The 15,875-nt window shown below is 36.5% G+C and overlaps 1 protein-coding gene across 3 annotated transcripts in view; it reads right to left on the bottom strand.

Moving 5' to 3' along the window:
* The window catches only part of LOC149067002 (uncharacterized), a 32,219-nt gene extending 17,170 nt beyond the window's left edge, over nucleotides 1-15,049 (bottom strand). The window contains exons 1-3 of one of the 3 annotated variants that reach the window (XM_089252986.1): nucleotides 14,930-15,049; nucleotides 6,748-6,798; nucleotides 5,969-6,197 (exon numbers count right to left, since the gene is read on the bottom strand). In XM_089252986.1, the coding sequence (XP_089109112.1) occupies nucleotides 5,969-6,197; nucleotides 6,748-6,798; nucleotides 14,930-14,976 (327 nt within the window). In that variant the 5' untranslated portion in view covers nucleotides 14,977-15,049. Of the gene's footprint in view, nucleotides 1-5,968; nucleotides 6,198-6,747; nucleotides 6,799-14,745; nucleotides 14,847-14,929 lie in introns of those variants that run through there. The other 2 variants (XM_089252985.1, XM_089252987.1) reach the window with 2 other exon arrangements.
* Nucleotides 15,050-15,875: the final 826 nt, after the last annotated feature.

The following is a 15,875-nucleotide window of genomic DNA, read 5'->3' on the forward strand; positions in this document are numbered from 1 at the left end:
TATATTTATTTTGGGGTTTTTTTTTCCTCTGAATTTATTTATGTGTATACATATTTTCTCTCTCCACCTAGAGCTTACATGTCCTCAGCACTTTTTTTTTACCTTGTAATTTTTCCCTCCATGTTAACTACTCAAAGCACCGCCACCATGGTTGTCACTGATTAATGATATATATATATTCTGAGTTATATGCATAACCCCCCTTTTTTTCTTAAAATTATTTTGCCCTCTTAATTTCCTATAATTATTCTATTGTGTATCATTTATACTTTACGTTAGTCAATTTGTCTTTGTATTAAATATCCAGTATACCCAAGGAGCCAGGAAAGGCTCATAACTCCTTCAAATGTACATGTAATTTTATGCTTGAGTAAATAATCTCAACTCGAATCTGGCAACAGCATGAGAATCGGTGTGATTGCCAAAACACAATCATCAAGACCCATCACAAAGAGCAAAAAGTAAATATTCAATAAATATAACTATATTAAAACAAAAAATGGCTTCTCTGCTGGGATGCTACAATATCATCACATACTTCTCATAATATTGGGGGAAGATACTGCTGGCAAGTATTTCAGTATAACCAGAAGCTTCAAAATTTATCTTAAGTGTCACGAAGTACCTGATAGATTTTCCTTTAGAGGCGGATTGTCTTGCTTTCAAAATTCTCCTATATCCAAGCTCTCGAATGTGTTGTCTGTCATCAACGATCATAGCCAACAGTATATTTTCAGGGTGTGCAAAGAACAAACTGCGTTCAATTACTGTATTAACAACTTGAAGTAGTTTGTCAGATAAATACTGCTATGTTGGAATTGCTTGAAAAACATGTTTAGGGCCGTCAGTAAAATAACTTTTTTTTATGTTGAACCACACAGGCATTTACAATTTCAAGATGAAAGTAACTATTTGTTTCAAGTTCTCAGAAGGATTGGGCAAACTTATACAGGGTTCATAGAGAATTTCCTAAATAAAAATTAAGGAATTTTTAAGGAGTTTCAAGCAGTTTTTAAGGAGTCGTGGCAAACTTCATAACTTATAAGTTTTACAGCAAAAACAAGGAGGAGGGCACATATGCAAATTTATTTTTAATTGGCCAAACAAATTTTCCCTCTTCTCAAAAATATAGATGTAAAAGTGGTTCAGAAATTACAACTTTTGATTTGTTACCCAGCATCATATCAATTCATAAAATAATCAATCTACATACATACAAGTATCGTCACTTGCCACCAAAGTATTCTAAAACTTTCAAGTTTCGGTCGAAAATATAACTCATAACAGCATCACATAAATTATAAAAATTCTAAAAGTGATATTCAGTCCCCCTCCTCCAATTATTCAAAATAAAAATCCACAGCTGCCAAGATTTTTCTTACAAAATTATATATTTGCAGCAACTCTTTATTCACCTCTCGCTCAAAGTGGATCAACACACACAAATTCTTTAAAATTAAGTTTTTCAATTTTCCTTCTTGTTTTTCAGTTATACTCAAAAAGAAATTGTTGCAAAATGAGAGCAAATTTCAGGACATTCAACACGATGTTTGGAGATTTAGCATGTTACTTGGTGACATTGGTGATTTAACACTCGTTATTTGGCGAAATTTATAAATTAACTCTCATAATTCGGCGGACTAGCTTATTCATGAAATGAATTTTTTTCCCCACGAAACATCGGGATTTGATGCAATGACGATTGACCATAGTAATTTCTGCTGCTTGCAGTGGCGACTCTTTTTTCTTTTTTTGAAAACGGAAACCGCAGTAGGTTGTTGAGAAACACTGGACTAGAGTAAACAATATTCAGCTGTACGATCAAGGATATGATCGGGGTTTCACAATGAAAAGCCTGACGAGGGGCTGATAATTTGAATAAGGAGCTGCAGTTACCACAATCCGATTTTCAGAGACAAAATCGAGAGCGGGAAAAAGTCTACTTTTTTTTAGAAACAGCTGGAAGTATTTTAAGGAGTTTTTAAGGGGCCTTAAAATGGAAATGAAAATTAATGACTTTTTAAGAACTTTTTAAGCACCGTACGAACCTTATGTACAACCTAAGCACTATTTACTGCAATTAGCCATCTAGAACGTGATAGAGGACCAGGATCTTGGATTAACAAATCTTCTGGACAATGCCACGACTTTATTGCTTTCGATATGTCTAACAAATACTGCTGGTCTTTGTGTGCTCAGCATCTCTGTCTACGTCTACAATATTTCTTTCTCTCAAACTGAGCACAACTCGGGTCTATCACCATCTATGAGTGATTTACTACCTAGTGAGTTGTGCCAGAAATGTAACAGTGTGTACCTAACAGTCTGAGTGCATATGTACCAGGTGTGCAAGTATGAAATGCGGATTTCAGAAAACAGATGGTGCACCAATGCAGTTTGTGCTATAAAGATTTGACACTGCGCCATTTTGTTGTGTCATCAACAAGTGTCAGATGCGCATGAGTGATAAATTGGAAAAGTGTGTGCATAGTATTGTACTGTTGTGTTCAATATGACGAAAGTTATACTGAACAAAGAGCATTCACTGACAGCATTAATTTTTTTTTTATTTTATACAAAAATTGCCACGTTTTCAGGCAAATAAATTCAATTGGTTGAATGGTCGACGCCCGTCATCAGGACCTTGTGGTCAGAATTCACACGAATGAGTCGTAGAGGGGTGATGCTTACGTCTGGTCGTCCGAAGAGTTCGCCTTTGTATTTGCTGCGTCCGAGTGGTCTTTGGATGCGAATTGGGGAGCCATCTGTTGCAAAGTGTTGAAAGTTTTTTCACGACTGAGGTTAATAAAGCCTGTCCAAGCTGACGAAATAGGTGGCGTGTTTCTTCCATCATTAATGAGGAAATTCTGGTATGTTCTGATGAAGTATCCCTCGAGAAAATTCAATTCAGAATTGTGTGTTGCTTTTTGAAAACGTGGCAATTTTTGTATAAATTAAAACCAGGCAAAGTTTCTCATTTTTGTGATAATTAATTTTTTTGTTTTCATTTGAAGAAAACTGCTACTGAATCATACCGATTACTTCGAGAAGCTCGTGGTGAACATGCTCCATCGCAAGATACGTGTGAATGATGGTTTCGGTGTTTCAAAAGTGGCGACTTCGATGTTGCAGACAAGGAACATGGAAAACCGCCAAAAAAAAAAATGCGGAATTGGAAGAGCGTTGTTGGACGAAGATGATACTACACAGACACAAAAACAACTCGCAGAGCAATTGGGCGTTAGTGAACAAGCTGTTTCCAATCGCAATGCCCCATGACAATGTGAAATGCTTCTTGACAATGTTCAATGGTCAATGTGCAATGCTCCATCACATACAGCAAAAGCGGTTCGCGGCACGTTGGAAGCACTCAGCTGGAAGTTCTACCCTATGCGGCTTACTCACCAGACTTGGCTCCTTCCGATCACCTCTTGTTTGCATTGATGGGTCACGCACTTTCTGAGCAGCACTCTGGTTCGTACGAAGGTGTGAAAAAATAGCTCGATGAATAGTTCGCAGCAAAAGGGGAAGATTTTTACTGGCGTGATATTCACAAATTTCGGGAAAGATGGGGGAAATGTATAACAGGAAATGGGGCATACTTTGAATAAAGCACTTTTTATCATTCTTCCGAATTTAACGTGTTTTTTTAAAAAAAAAAATCCGCATTTCATACTTGTAAACCTGGTAGTGTTGTATTTGATTTTTCAGTGCTGCCATCTATATCTCAGAAGGGAAATGAGTAATGTTTTATGATTGAATTACATTTGTACTGTTTGTAGGTCTGTTGCTCTCTGTGGCAAGACTTTTTAAAGGGGAGATCGGCTCGCATTCGCGCCTTGAAGTTGGGAACCACAGAAAACCAACTTCAGCCGACCACCATGGCGACTGTGGGGTTCGAACCCGAGTACTCGCAATGTGAGTCCGTCACTACGACCACTCGACTACCATAGCGGCTACTTCTAGAATCAAACAATCTACAGATTCGTACTCCACCACAGGTAGCTTTTCATACTCAATAAGCTTCTTCTGTCCAATAGGCCCAAAAAGGATTTTGGCCCTATGGTTGCACCATCTATATGCTGAAAAATATGAGGGAAAGGGAGTTGGTTGATGTGAAGTAGACACACTCCACTGCAGTGGTCTTCCAATGTGCAGTTCTAGCTGACAGATAACCCCATTTTTCCAGCCGGTGTTAGTAACGGTACAGTCACACAAATCACTTGTAGCTTTTCAAGTGATATTCAGACAGATGAGAACTAATGCTTTGAGTTATGTAGGTTGAAGTACTCAAGGAAGGAGAAACATGTCCAATGTAAGTTGATTCAGATTCTTGAAGCAGAGAATAATGGTCTTTTCCGTTCCTGCAAAAATGCTTGGCATTTACTTTTTCGACAAATAAAGTATCATCTTTTCTGCCATCTATGAAAAGGCCAGAAAGTTCATTAGGTGTGGATGTAAACTTCAAATCAGTCCTGATAACTTTTCTGATTTAACATTTATCAACTACATTGGTAAAATCTGTGTCGTTATCATTCTGATGTCTTGCAGTACACTTGAAGCTTTGGCAGCAGTTGTGCGATCAGACACTCCAAATCGCGCGATCAGAGTTTAACGCTCATCTGCCAATGGGTTTTTTTACGTATAGTTGGTTTAAATCACCACCCTCATCATCCGAAACATCAGAAGGATAGTGCTCTTCAGGTTTTATATATTCCTCAGCCACAATGATAGAAAATTTGGGTTTACACTGTGCTCGCTGAAGCTCACAAGTCTTTTGCTTGACAGTTTCATATAACTTGTTTGTCGTTTTCAAGTCCAAAGATCCAATTTTTCCCAAACTATTTCCTTTGAAGAAAAATAAATCTCAACTCAAGGAAAGGAATCTTTGTTGCTTTTTCGCATGAGCAGTTGATTGAAATCACACATTCACAAGCAACTAGTGGTTTTTTGCATGTGCAGTCTACAGCAATAGCACATTTACAAGTAGCGACATCAAAAAGTGAAGCAGCTCTCAGTTTAAACTCTTCAATCTTATGCTAAAATGGAGTTTTCTTTTTATCACGATTGTATGACTTTCTGATCTTATAATAGGAATCACGGTAAGCATTAAGTTGCTGTTCTGTATTCGGACACCGTAGGGATAGATGCTTTGTTGTACAAACGTTTAATTTTTTTCTGCTACTGTTGTGGCTATTTTATAAAAACTTACGTTCTTGTTATTTGTCTCAATAGATAACTTGAAAATCTCTTCAAAACAGCATCGGAGAAACACACTCATGCGTTGGTAGTTTGCTCTGAAGAAAATCTCTCGGGTGACCAAATATGAGGCATCCAAATGCCTGTCTAGTAGTTCTTCTTTGACACATCCATCATTACATGAGGTTGTGAGTGATAAACATTACACAGTGAACACTATTCTTGGTAAGTCAGATTTTTTTAAACAACAACAAATTTATTAAGTGCACACAGTAACCAATACAAAAATAGTAAATGCATGTGCCGTAAACAATACAGCACCAGAGCCAGTGCCTGACTGACCGCTGCTGCATCATGACAGGAAATTGCAGGAACGAGGTAATCTAGGAACTGCCGAGCAAACTGTGCAATGAAACTTTGAAAAAATGGGAATTGACCAAATTTTTGCAACGCATTGCATGACCAGTGAACATTTAAATATTAATGTTTCAATTTTTTTAGGTTATTGAACTATAAATTAAGCATAACAAACTATAGCATGTCGATCACTGTAATAATAAAAAATTTAAGAAAAATGTTCAATTTTGTCAATTTCTCTAAACTTTAAGTAAGATGTGCAAACGGAAGATATCAAACGATTTTTTAATTTTTTACGTCATTTTTCTTCTTATTAAAGGAGGCAACTTTTCCGCACTATAGCAATTTAAAAATAAAATTTATTTTTTTCAAAACTCACCCTATTGTGCAATTAAAAAAAGATTGAATTTACCTTCACCCCAACTACACTGATTCTGGAAGCCTTGGATTCCAATGTTTGAAGCTGCTCTGTACTGAATGAAAACAGTGGCACTCTGAAGCGGGAACAAAGCAAGTTGACAGCTTGAAACAATGTACTGCTAATACCCTCTGATACAGTGACAAGACCAAGCTGATTTTGTTGAAGATACCGAAGCACTGCATTGAAACCAATGACAACATTTGAACCCTTGGACATTTCTCTGAAATGTTTGTTAAAGATTGAAATAGTTAATCAGGCTATAAATCAGAAGGATGACTTACATAACATTAGAAAAACGCAAGTAATTTTTTTTGTCTTCATAAAAACAGATTTTCCCAAATCTCTTAACCCTTTAAGCGACATTGACGAGATATCTTGTTTACATAAGAGTCTTATTTTAACGCCGACAAGCTGATATTTTGTAAAACTTTAGAAAAACTTTTCCCTATACCCTTAGTTTGCACCTGTTGAACATCTGAAAAAAGCCTATGTCTATAAAAAAGATATGGCATTTGATAAGGGATGTAGTTATTTCTAATGGTCCCTTAAAGGGTTAATGAAAGAATTAAAATTAAAGAAGCCAAAACCAACTAAAAAGTTTTGACACTATCTATATTTAAGAGTAAATGACAAAGACAGTCTCTGAATGAAATTTATTTCATTCCCTCCAGATTTAAAAACATAATTCAACAGAAATTACAGCTGATTGAGGAAGCAGGACATAATTTATTTGATGGTCTTCCCCTTTGAATGTATTCCTGATAACTCACCTTAAGTTTTTTAAAATTTCACCACTCATTTCCCGCACATTGTGCTTATCACTGAAAATATACAAATAATAATGTATAAGTAATAATGAGTATCCACATGTAAATCAAATAATGATTCTTTTTTAATTTGATTAAACAAATAATGATTCATACAGTTACAGTCAAACTTGGTTAATACAAGTAGGGAAAATTTAAGCCTGATTATTAACTTGTACAGTATTAACTGGTATTCACAATAGCTGTAACCAGGGTTTCCTAGTTACAGAGGATGTTTACAGAGGAGTTACAAGGATGTTTGTGATTTACAGTTCCTCAAATACCAAGAAAAGTTCTCAAAAAATGGGAAAAATTACTGTTGAGACACACACAGTAATACAATGTATACAATTTTTTTATTATTATTATTATTACTATACAATTACTAAAACAATTTTTTTTACAATTACATGATAAATATTTGTTGAAAATTTACCCAGGGGCTGTCCATCCAAAATTTGGTCAGTGTTCTGGACCCTTCACAAAATTTTAGATAAAAAACTATTCCCAAAATAAAAATTGATGAAACCATAAATTTGTAATTTCATTTATTTTGTGACAGATTAACTAGATTACTTCGCTCAAAACAAAATGACTTATTTTTCACAAAATTAATGATCCTTTTCACAAAAATAAGGGAAATTTTTACAAAAATAAGGGAAATTTTTTACAAAAACAGGACACTGTAAAAAGCATCTGGACATATCCCTGTTAACCCCTTTAACATGTAGTGGAGAAAGGAAAAGACAACCTTCAGTTTCAAATTCTAAACTGTACAAGTCAACCCGCCAATTACATATCCTAATACTGTAATGAAAAACAATACAATGAGCTTGAAGTAAAAAAAATAAGTCACTCTTTCCTTTTTCATAGGACTAATTTTAGTGACTATGTTAAGGAAAGTGAAAACCTGACAGATAAAACACAAGAGAAAATCTGAAAAGAAACACTGCATTTCAAGTATAAAGAGTTCTGTAGGTCTTTTGCTCTCATAGAAAGCACATATGACTCCAGGGGTTGTACTATCTGCTCATGCTTATTCTCATCCCATCCAAATTATAAGCATAGGTTTATAAGCATGACTAAAAATAATCCAAAAAATGATACTAAGGAATTATTCATAGGCTCACTCCTTAAGATCCACGTGACACGAAAGAGGAAAAACCAAAAGAAATTGCTTTCCACACAGGGAAAAGTGATTTTTCCCTTTGGCCGATTGACCACTGAGTAATTAAAATTAAGCTTGGGATATACAACTACTACTATACATTTACTGGATTCTTTTGTTCAGTAATGGTGGCAACGCAAATTTATTTTTTATGCACGTGCAGAGAACATTTGTTTTTGTTTTTTTTTCACATTCTGTAACATTAAAATTGAAGGGGTTAGCGGGGCTATATATTGGCTAGATATTTTATTCCCCCTTTTTTAATGGGAAAGATGGAAAACAGAAAGAGTTGATGCCTCCGATGGTCTTGCGTCACTTGCCCGAATGGATTCATTAATTGAATTTCTACAGGCTCCGATGCTGTGCTAATTCCATATAGAATTTTGGTGTGTGGTAATACAACATCCAGTGAGCTACACCCACATCGGGAATACTACAAACTACTACTAAACCAGACATGCACCTCGTCCAACTCATAGAGCGTGAAGTGTAATGAATGAATAATTATAACATTGTAGGCCTGTTGCTCTCTGCAGCGAGACTTTAACTGGAGATCAGCTCTAATTTGCACCTTGAAGTTGGGAACTGCAGAAAACCAACTTCAGCCGATCACCACTGCGGCGGTGGTGGGGTTTGAACCCGGATCCTCGCGATGCGAGTCCGTCACTATGACCACCACAGCGGCGGGAATATTACCAACTAATCTCTCTGTCGATTCGACCACTCCAAAGACATCCATCGGCAAACATTTGGATATTGGAAATCACACGGACAGTGGAAATCTTTTAGTCACATGCAGAAATTCTGGACCTATTATCAGATAAGCGCAATAGCAAAATGTGAAACTTTTCTGTGATATATTAGTCTTTTAATATTATAAAAAAAATTCAATAACGTTAGCAAGATGTTTTTTACTAAAATTTTGTAATTGTGTTTATTTTTGAGAATTTGAATAAATGCCTTAGTTTGAAATATGACTGTATCAGTTCCTTTGATGACTTTAAAGATAAAAATGGAATCTGGGAATGCTTGAATGATTATAAAAGGGAAAGTTTTATACTATTGCACTTATATTGTCATAATCTGCGTGGGTAAGGATCGGATTCCAAATAAGCATGAGTAGATAGTACAGCCCTGTAGTGATAAAAAAAACAGTAAAAGAGGATATTCAACAAGGGACTATATATTGCATAGCCTTGATATGCAATGCTTTGTTTTCTTAAGCAATCGTAGACAGATAAAGATCAGTACAGGATGAAAATATCCAAATCTGGGCAAAAATGATCAAAGATTGAAGTCAGTTTTTTTTTCATATTAGCGTTTCATATCAGGGTATGCAAAAAAACAAGGTGTTTTTGATAAAATTCGAAACATCAGTTTTTTATTAAAATTAACTGACTGTTTATTAATTAAAACAAATCTTGTTAATCATTAAGAATGCATATTTTCATATCACCTGCTTTTTTCTCATAATCTCTCAAATTTAATTCAGCAATAATGAATAAACTACAAACTAAACAATAAACAAAGGAACTACAAGCAAAAAATAACAAAATTCTGTTTATGTAACATGAAAGGTCATTGGGAACAAATCCTTATGGGTACAAACGCAACGTGTAGCAGAGTTTGGAGTACAGTACGATCAACATAATAACTATTATGAATTAAAATGAAAAAGAAACGTAAACATTACATAACATTTACCATCCTTATCCACACTTACTACGAGTATAAACATCGATTCGCAACAAAACAAACTGATTTGGCGGTATAACATACATGGTCGGTTATGTAACATATATCGCCCTTTTGTTCCATTAATCATCATATTTAAGTCACTACTAAACCTCTAGCAGTAAATTATTCCTCTGGAGAAGACCCAGTTGAGTCATCAGATTTGTGAGAATATATATTTATTTGTGAATATTATTTCATTGTATTGAAAAATATGTGATAAAAGATTAGTAAGTACCGTACATACTCGTGCATAAGCCGAGTTTTTTTCTGGGAAAATTCGTCCCTCAAGTGGAGGGGCGGCTTATCCTCAGGTCAGTTTTTGACGAGAAAATATCAACCCCCGCAATCAATAGTCATTTTTGTAGCTATAGATGACAGTTGTGTTAGTAGTGTTAGTACTTTTCAGGTTAAATCCACATGGTAATTTTTTTCCCGGGCAGTACAAGTCGTGATCACCCACAGAAAAATCATTGATCTAGTGTTGTACCAGTAAGTATCAACGATCAAAAATGGAGAAAGCAAAAGGATTTGCGTATGCTGCATCTTTCAAACTGAAAGTTATCAAATTCGTCGAAGAAAACAAACTGCGCTGCAGCTCGGACATATGTCAATAAGAAACAAGTGAGAGAATAGCTGATGAAAATGAAGGAGAAAATTTTAGCCGTGCGAAAGACAAAAGGCTCTTAGAGGAAAAGTATCAGTGTTCCCTGAACTTGAGAAGGAATTGAATGAATGGGTGCTACACCTCAGACTGAAAGGGACAATCGTGACAAGGACAGCCATTCGTCTGAAAGCATCGAAATTATTTCAGAGTGTTAAATTCAAAGACACAAAGCCAGAAAAGTTCTATGCATCCTCAGGTTGGTGTACTCGTTTCATGAACCGTTTCGACCTGTGCTTACGCCAGCGAAAAAATATCGCACAAAAACTCCCAGAAGAATTGGAAAGCAAAAAATTTAATCTTTCCAGAAGTTCATAATTGAACTGCGAAAAAGACTGATTTGAACTGTCACAAATCGGTTATATGGACGAAACCCCAGTTACTTTCGATTTTCCAAGCAATAGAACTGTTGATGAACTCGGAAAAAAAACATCTAAATAGAGTTGATACATTTTTTTTAAATGCACAATTGTTTTTCTCAGCATCAACCATCCGGTAAGAAATTCTAAAATTTTAAGAGCACTTGATTACACAGTTGAAGATCTTTATCGAAAAGTTGACCAGGGCCACAATTAAAAGAGGGCAGGGGAGGGTCTGTTTCCCGGGGGATGGACCAGTAAGGGAGTGGAGCTTATTATTTTTTCGTTAAAAATTACGTGGAGGGGTACCAAAATACTCATAAATACAATAAAATAATAATACAAGTACAGACCTACATGCCACAGTAAATTTTTGTTTCTAATTGCGGCCCTATGGTTGACACAAAGCAGAGAAACTGAAAGTTACTTTCGAACAAGAACTCACGTTAATACTCAGTTTTGTTTTTGGATTGAGAGATTTTGCTATATTTCCATAAAGTAAGCCCAGAGCTACCTCAACAGCATCATCCCCCCAGGTAAAACAAATTTTTCTGAGGCCCCTATCTACTATGCAGGCTTTATATCTAGCTAAAGGCAGTGCTAGTGCTGCCTTTTCTTATCAGCCGTCCGTCTGAGAGGTATAGTTTCTATTATTCAAAGATTACCATGTACCAATTTTGAGAGTGGAAATAGTGTTTTTTTCAACGATTAGCTGATGCGAAGATGAATTTAAGAAAGAACATTCAACTGTCTTTGCGGGGAATCGAACCCACGTCCTCTCACTTGCCGAGTTAGCACCTTAGACTGCAATGGCAACGAATATCTCAATCTTTCCTTAGAGCTTGTATGCGCTGAACAGGACCATAGATGGACTGGTGGCAGTGTAACTGGCACCAGACTTTGGCCTGAGTTAGGTCCACCGTTCATCGCACACAAGTTCCAAGGAAAAATTGAGATATTCGTTGCCTTTGTAGTCTAGTGCGCTCACCCAGAAAGATCGAGAACGTGGGTTCGATTCCTGGCAAGAGCAGTTGAATTTTTCTTTCCTAAATTCATCTCGCATCAGCCAACCATTGCAACCTTCGTATAGATAGCTGAAAGTGATATCATCCTTGGAAAATACAGCGTGTCACAAAATAAGAAATCCAAATTTTTCTTCGATTTCCCGTCCTCCAACTTCCAATTAGAAAGTTGTTGCATTGTCTCTCCTGTGATGCCAACAGAAAAAAAGTTATGAAAGGACAGCAAAAAAATCGACAATGCTCCTTCCCCTCATTTATGCTGTCCTTTCCAACTTTCCTTCGAATTTTGAATTCAAATATCTCAGTGAACATTGTACTTGTCAACTTGGAATTTTTTTGTTAGCCTCAGGAGATACAGTGCAGCCACTTTATAATTAGAAGTTAGAGGACTGGAGGCCATTAAAAATTTAATTTTTTTATTTTGTTGCACAATGTGTTTTCACTCTCAAAACTGGTACAGGGTAATTTTTGAACGCCCTTTGTGAGAATTTTTCAAACTGAAATCATCTCGACAATGGATGGTTGAGGAGACAAAGGCCGTACTAACTCTTAAAGGACACCCTGTATGCAACTACACTACCACACAATTTGCATACTTACTCTCTTCAAAAGTTTAACCAGATCAAATTGTCACAAGGTCTTCCTGACACTAGAGGCTCCTCATCAGCAGTGGCATCATAGGCTCTGGGCAAAATGATTATTTTGAACCCCCATAAACTATCTGCTTATCAAAATTTGTATACTTATATATACTAGAAAATTGTAAACAAATCTAATTATCACGGGGAGAAGCATGCGTTGAAGTCAAAAATGGGGTGCATGAAAATCACTTTAGTGATTAAGGGCCTTAATATGGGTTAATCCGGCCCTGCTATATAAGCTGCCTTACACGTTTACCTTGCTGATTTACTTTTTTCTCCATGATTGCAAAAAGGAAATGCAGTAAAACCTCTTCAAAAAACTGAAAAATTTCATTTCCATGATTTCACTGCCAAAATACACATTAAAAAATTTGCATTACCCATTTGCATCATCAGCACATATATGCGCTGCATTTTCCTGGCCATTATCACCAAAGCAGGGGTGCAAGCGCCCCTCATCCATTTTGGAACAGCAAGCTTTCATTTTTGGAGCAGAAATTTTGAAAATGGAGCAGAATTAAAAACTAACTATATCTGCAATATAAGAAGTAATTTTTCTGTGAAATGCCAAAAGTTTTGCCAAAAGCATTGAATGGACAGATTTTTCACTGTTCAAACATACTTTTGTCAACATTGAACTCTCTGTCACTGTCTGCATTACCATATGCTAAAGATAAAAAAAAAAGCCTTCACCAAAACTGGAAAAATTTTGAACTTTGGACTGCTTTTAAGGCTACAAAGTTTGAATATGCCTGCCCAATATGTATCTATTCTCTGAACCGATTTCTCTTCTTGTAATTCTTTGCATTGTAGTGCAACCCATTCATCACTCATAATTGATAGTTCTGTTGGTGGTACAATGTTAAGCAACATCCCAGCAATATAGGAGTACTGTACCATCCCAGCAATATAGGAGTACTGTACCATCCCAGCAATACATGAGAGGGAGTGCGAAAAACGAGAGAGTGCAAACATTTCATTCTCTCCAACATGTTTTGGAAAGGTAGGACAGGTACCTATATATAATAGGTATCTCACAGAAGTTATGTATAAAATGAGCATGCTCCTAGTATAAAAATTCCTTCCTTTGACTATTGTTAAGAGCATGCCCCTCACCCACCAATGCAGGGGCGGACCGTGCGGCCATATTGGGCACCGCTCAAGGAGGGGTGCCAAATGGAGTTGAAAGGGTGAAAAAAGCTTTGTTGACTGAAAAAAAACGTGGTCAGTGGCACAAAAAATAGGTTCTGCATGGGTAGAGATTTTTTTTCCTCGAGCCGGCCCTGTTCACCAAATCCGGGTTTTCGCGATGTGAAATTGTCACGATTGATATTGCTCTTTTCAAAAAAATTTCAAACTCTCTTTCGCTTAACTATTAACACTAAACATGTGCAAGTGTTTGAGATAGAAAACTTGGTATTGCCACACACTAACTTTGCTTTGGCCAAATGACGTCAGACATGAATGTTTTGTTTCAGACGAATGCAACCTATGTACAAAATTGTTTTTTACTCTGAGGTGGGGGGTAGGAGCCGACAGGCTCCCACTCTTCGGCCTATTGGCTAAGATCAAGGTATTAAGAAGTCGCCAACGAATAAGGCAAATACCAGAAAAATACAAAAACTTCTAATGCATTTCGACACAGTGGGTGTCGTTTTCAGAGGAATAAATGTTTAGCCACTAATCACGCTGACCGAGGATCCCACTTGGGGTGAATACCAAATCTTAACTCTAGGTTGCTCAGCGGACAAAGTTCACGTCAAACGTGGTGGTCAGGAATCAGGGAACAGCTTTGGTATAAGAGACACGCCAAATTGGCGATTTTTTTCCGGCAATAAGTTGCTATCGTTTTTCCGTGTTCTTAGCGTCCTAGCACGTCTTTCAAACGAGTCTTACTGCCATTTTCAAACTGGTTTTCTCTTTTTCCATTCTATTCTCTCTTTTTTTCTTCTAAATGACGTCACCTTATAGCCGCACCGTTTTTGAAAAACCATTGGGATCAAAGCATTTTCTCTTCCTTACGTATATATGATGTAGTGTGTGTGTGTCGGATTAATTATCTTTTATTCTTTTCTACATGCAGGATGTCCCTGCATCCTTTTTATTTCATTTATTTATTTCATACCGTTGATTATTTATAAGAACCCAGATTCCGGGTTTTAATTTATATAATACATAGAACATATTTATTTATACAACATGCAGGACCGTTGTTTATTTATAAGAACCTGGGGAACAGCTTATTAATAACCCTTTTATTTAAACCCTGATTGATTTATTATTCACAACGGTCCGGGTTTTATTTAAATCCCGATTCATTTATTTTTATCCAGTTTTATTTTTTAAACAATCCAGAGCTTATTTCTGTTTATACCATTTGTTTTTACTGTTTTCTATGCTGGCGATTTTTTCTTCTGGCGCACGTAGTGTCTGGCGGCTTTTTCTCGGGCCGTCGGACATATTTGGCGCCGGGAAAAAAAAAATTTGCGCGCGAGTGAAAACACCATGATAATAAATGCCATAAAATATGCCGCCCTAGGCGGCCACCTCATGCCTACCTCACATCTTCGCTTCTTAAACGATTCCCTCTCCTTGTTTTCCCCATCGAAATACAAATTTACCAAAACTATAAACAACCATGAACCACGTGCAAACCAAAGCGCTTCTTCTTCAATTATACAGGGCTTTATGCCTTCGGACCATCCCCCGTTAGAGAAAAATATTCCACAAGAGTAGGCTGACCATATTTCCTCGAAATAAATACGGGACATCGGGATTCCAAATACGGGAAAATACGGGACTTCGCCAATTATCGCCAAAAGCGACGCCAAAACCAAACAAAGTTGCCAAATATTGTTGAAATTAAGGAAAAATCACAATGGCGGGAAATGATGCATTACTGCAAATTGCAGTGGATTAAAATGTATTCCAAGAAAAAAAACGTTTACCAAGGCAAATGTGGGAGATTAATATCCCATATATAGTTGTAACTATCATAAAATAATTTGAGTTGAAAAATAATTTCAATCTTCGACTTTAATAAAGAATAAAAATTCAAGTAGGCTTCGTGTGAAATACGGGAAAAACCGGGACACTTTTGCCAAAAAGTCGGGACGGCCAAAAAAGGAGAAAATACCGGGACTGTCCCGGGAAATACGGGACGTATGGTCACCCTACACAAGAGCATAGAACATGTCATAAAGATTATACTAACGAAAGAGTTACCATCAAACACAGAACACATAGGAATTCCAACAATTTCTATTCTTCCCTCTTCTTCAGAAGGGTATGGTGAAAAGAAAAAAAACAAATAGAAAAACACTAACCAGACGAAACAAACGCAGATGATGTCACATGAGATGGAGAAGAAGTCTTCAGGCTTAAATAACGAGGCTAAGCCGCTTTAAAATTATATGATGACATGGTGTCCCTGGATGAGCGTGTGGTAACAAAAATGAAACCAAACAACCAAGGCAGAAAAAGACACAAAAATCAAACGAGAGA

The sequence above is a fragment of the Pholcus phalangioides genome, unplaced genomic scaffold, assembly GCF_987345545.1.
Source record: "Pholcus phalangioides strain wild (caught in Gottingen) unplaced genomic scaffold, Ppha-v1.0 ptg000031l_1, whole genome shotgun sequence".
NCBI classification, from domain to species: domain Eukaryota; kingdom Metazoa; phylum Arthropoda; class Arachnida; order Araneae; family Pholcidae; genus Pholcus; species Pholcus phalangioides.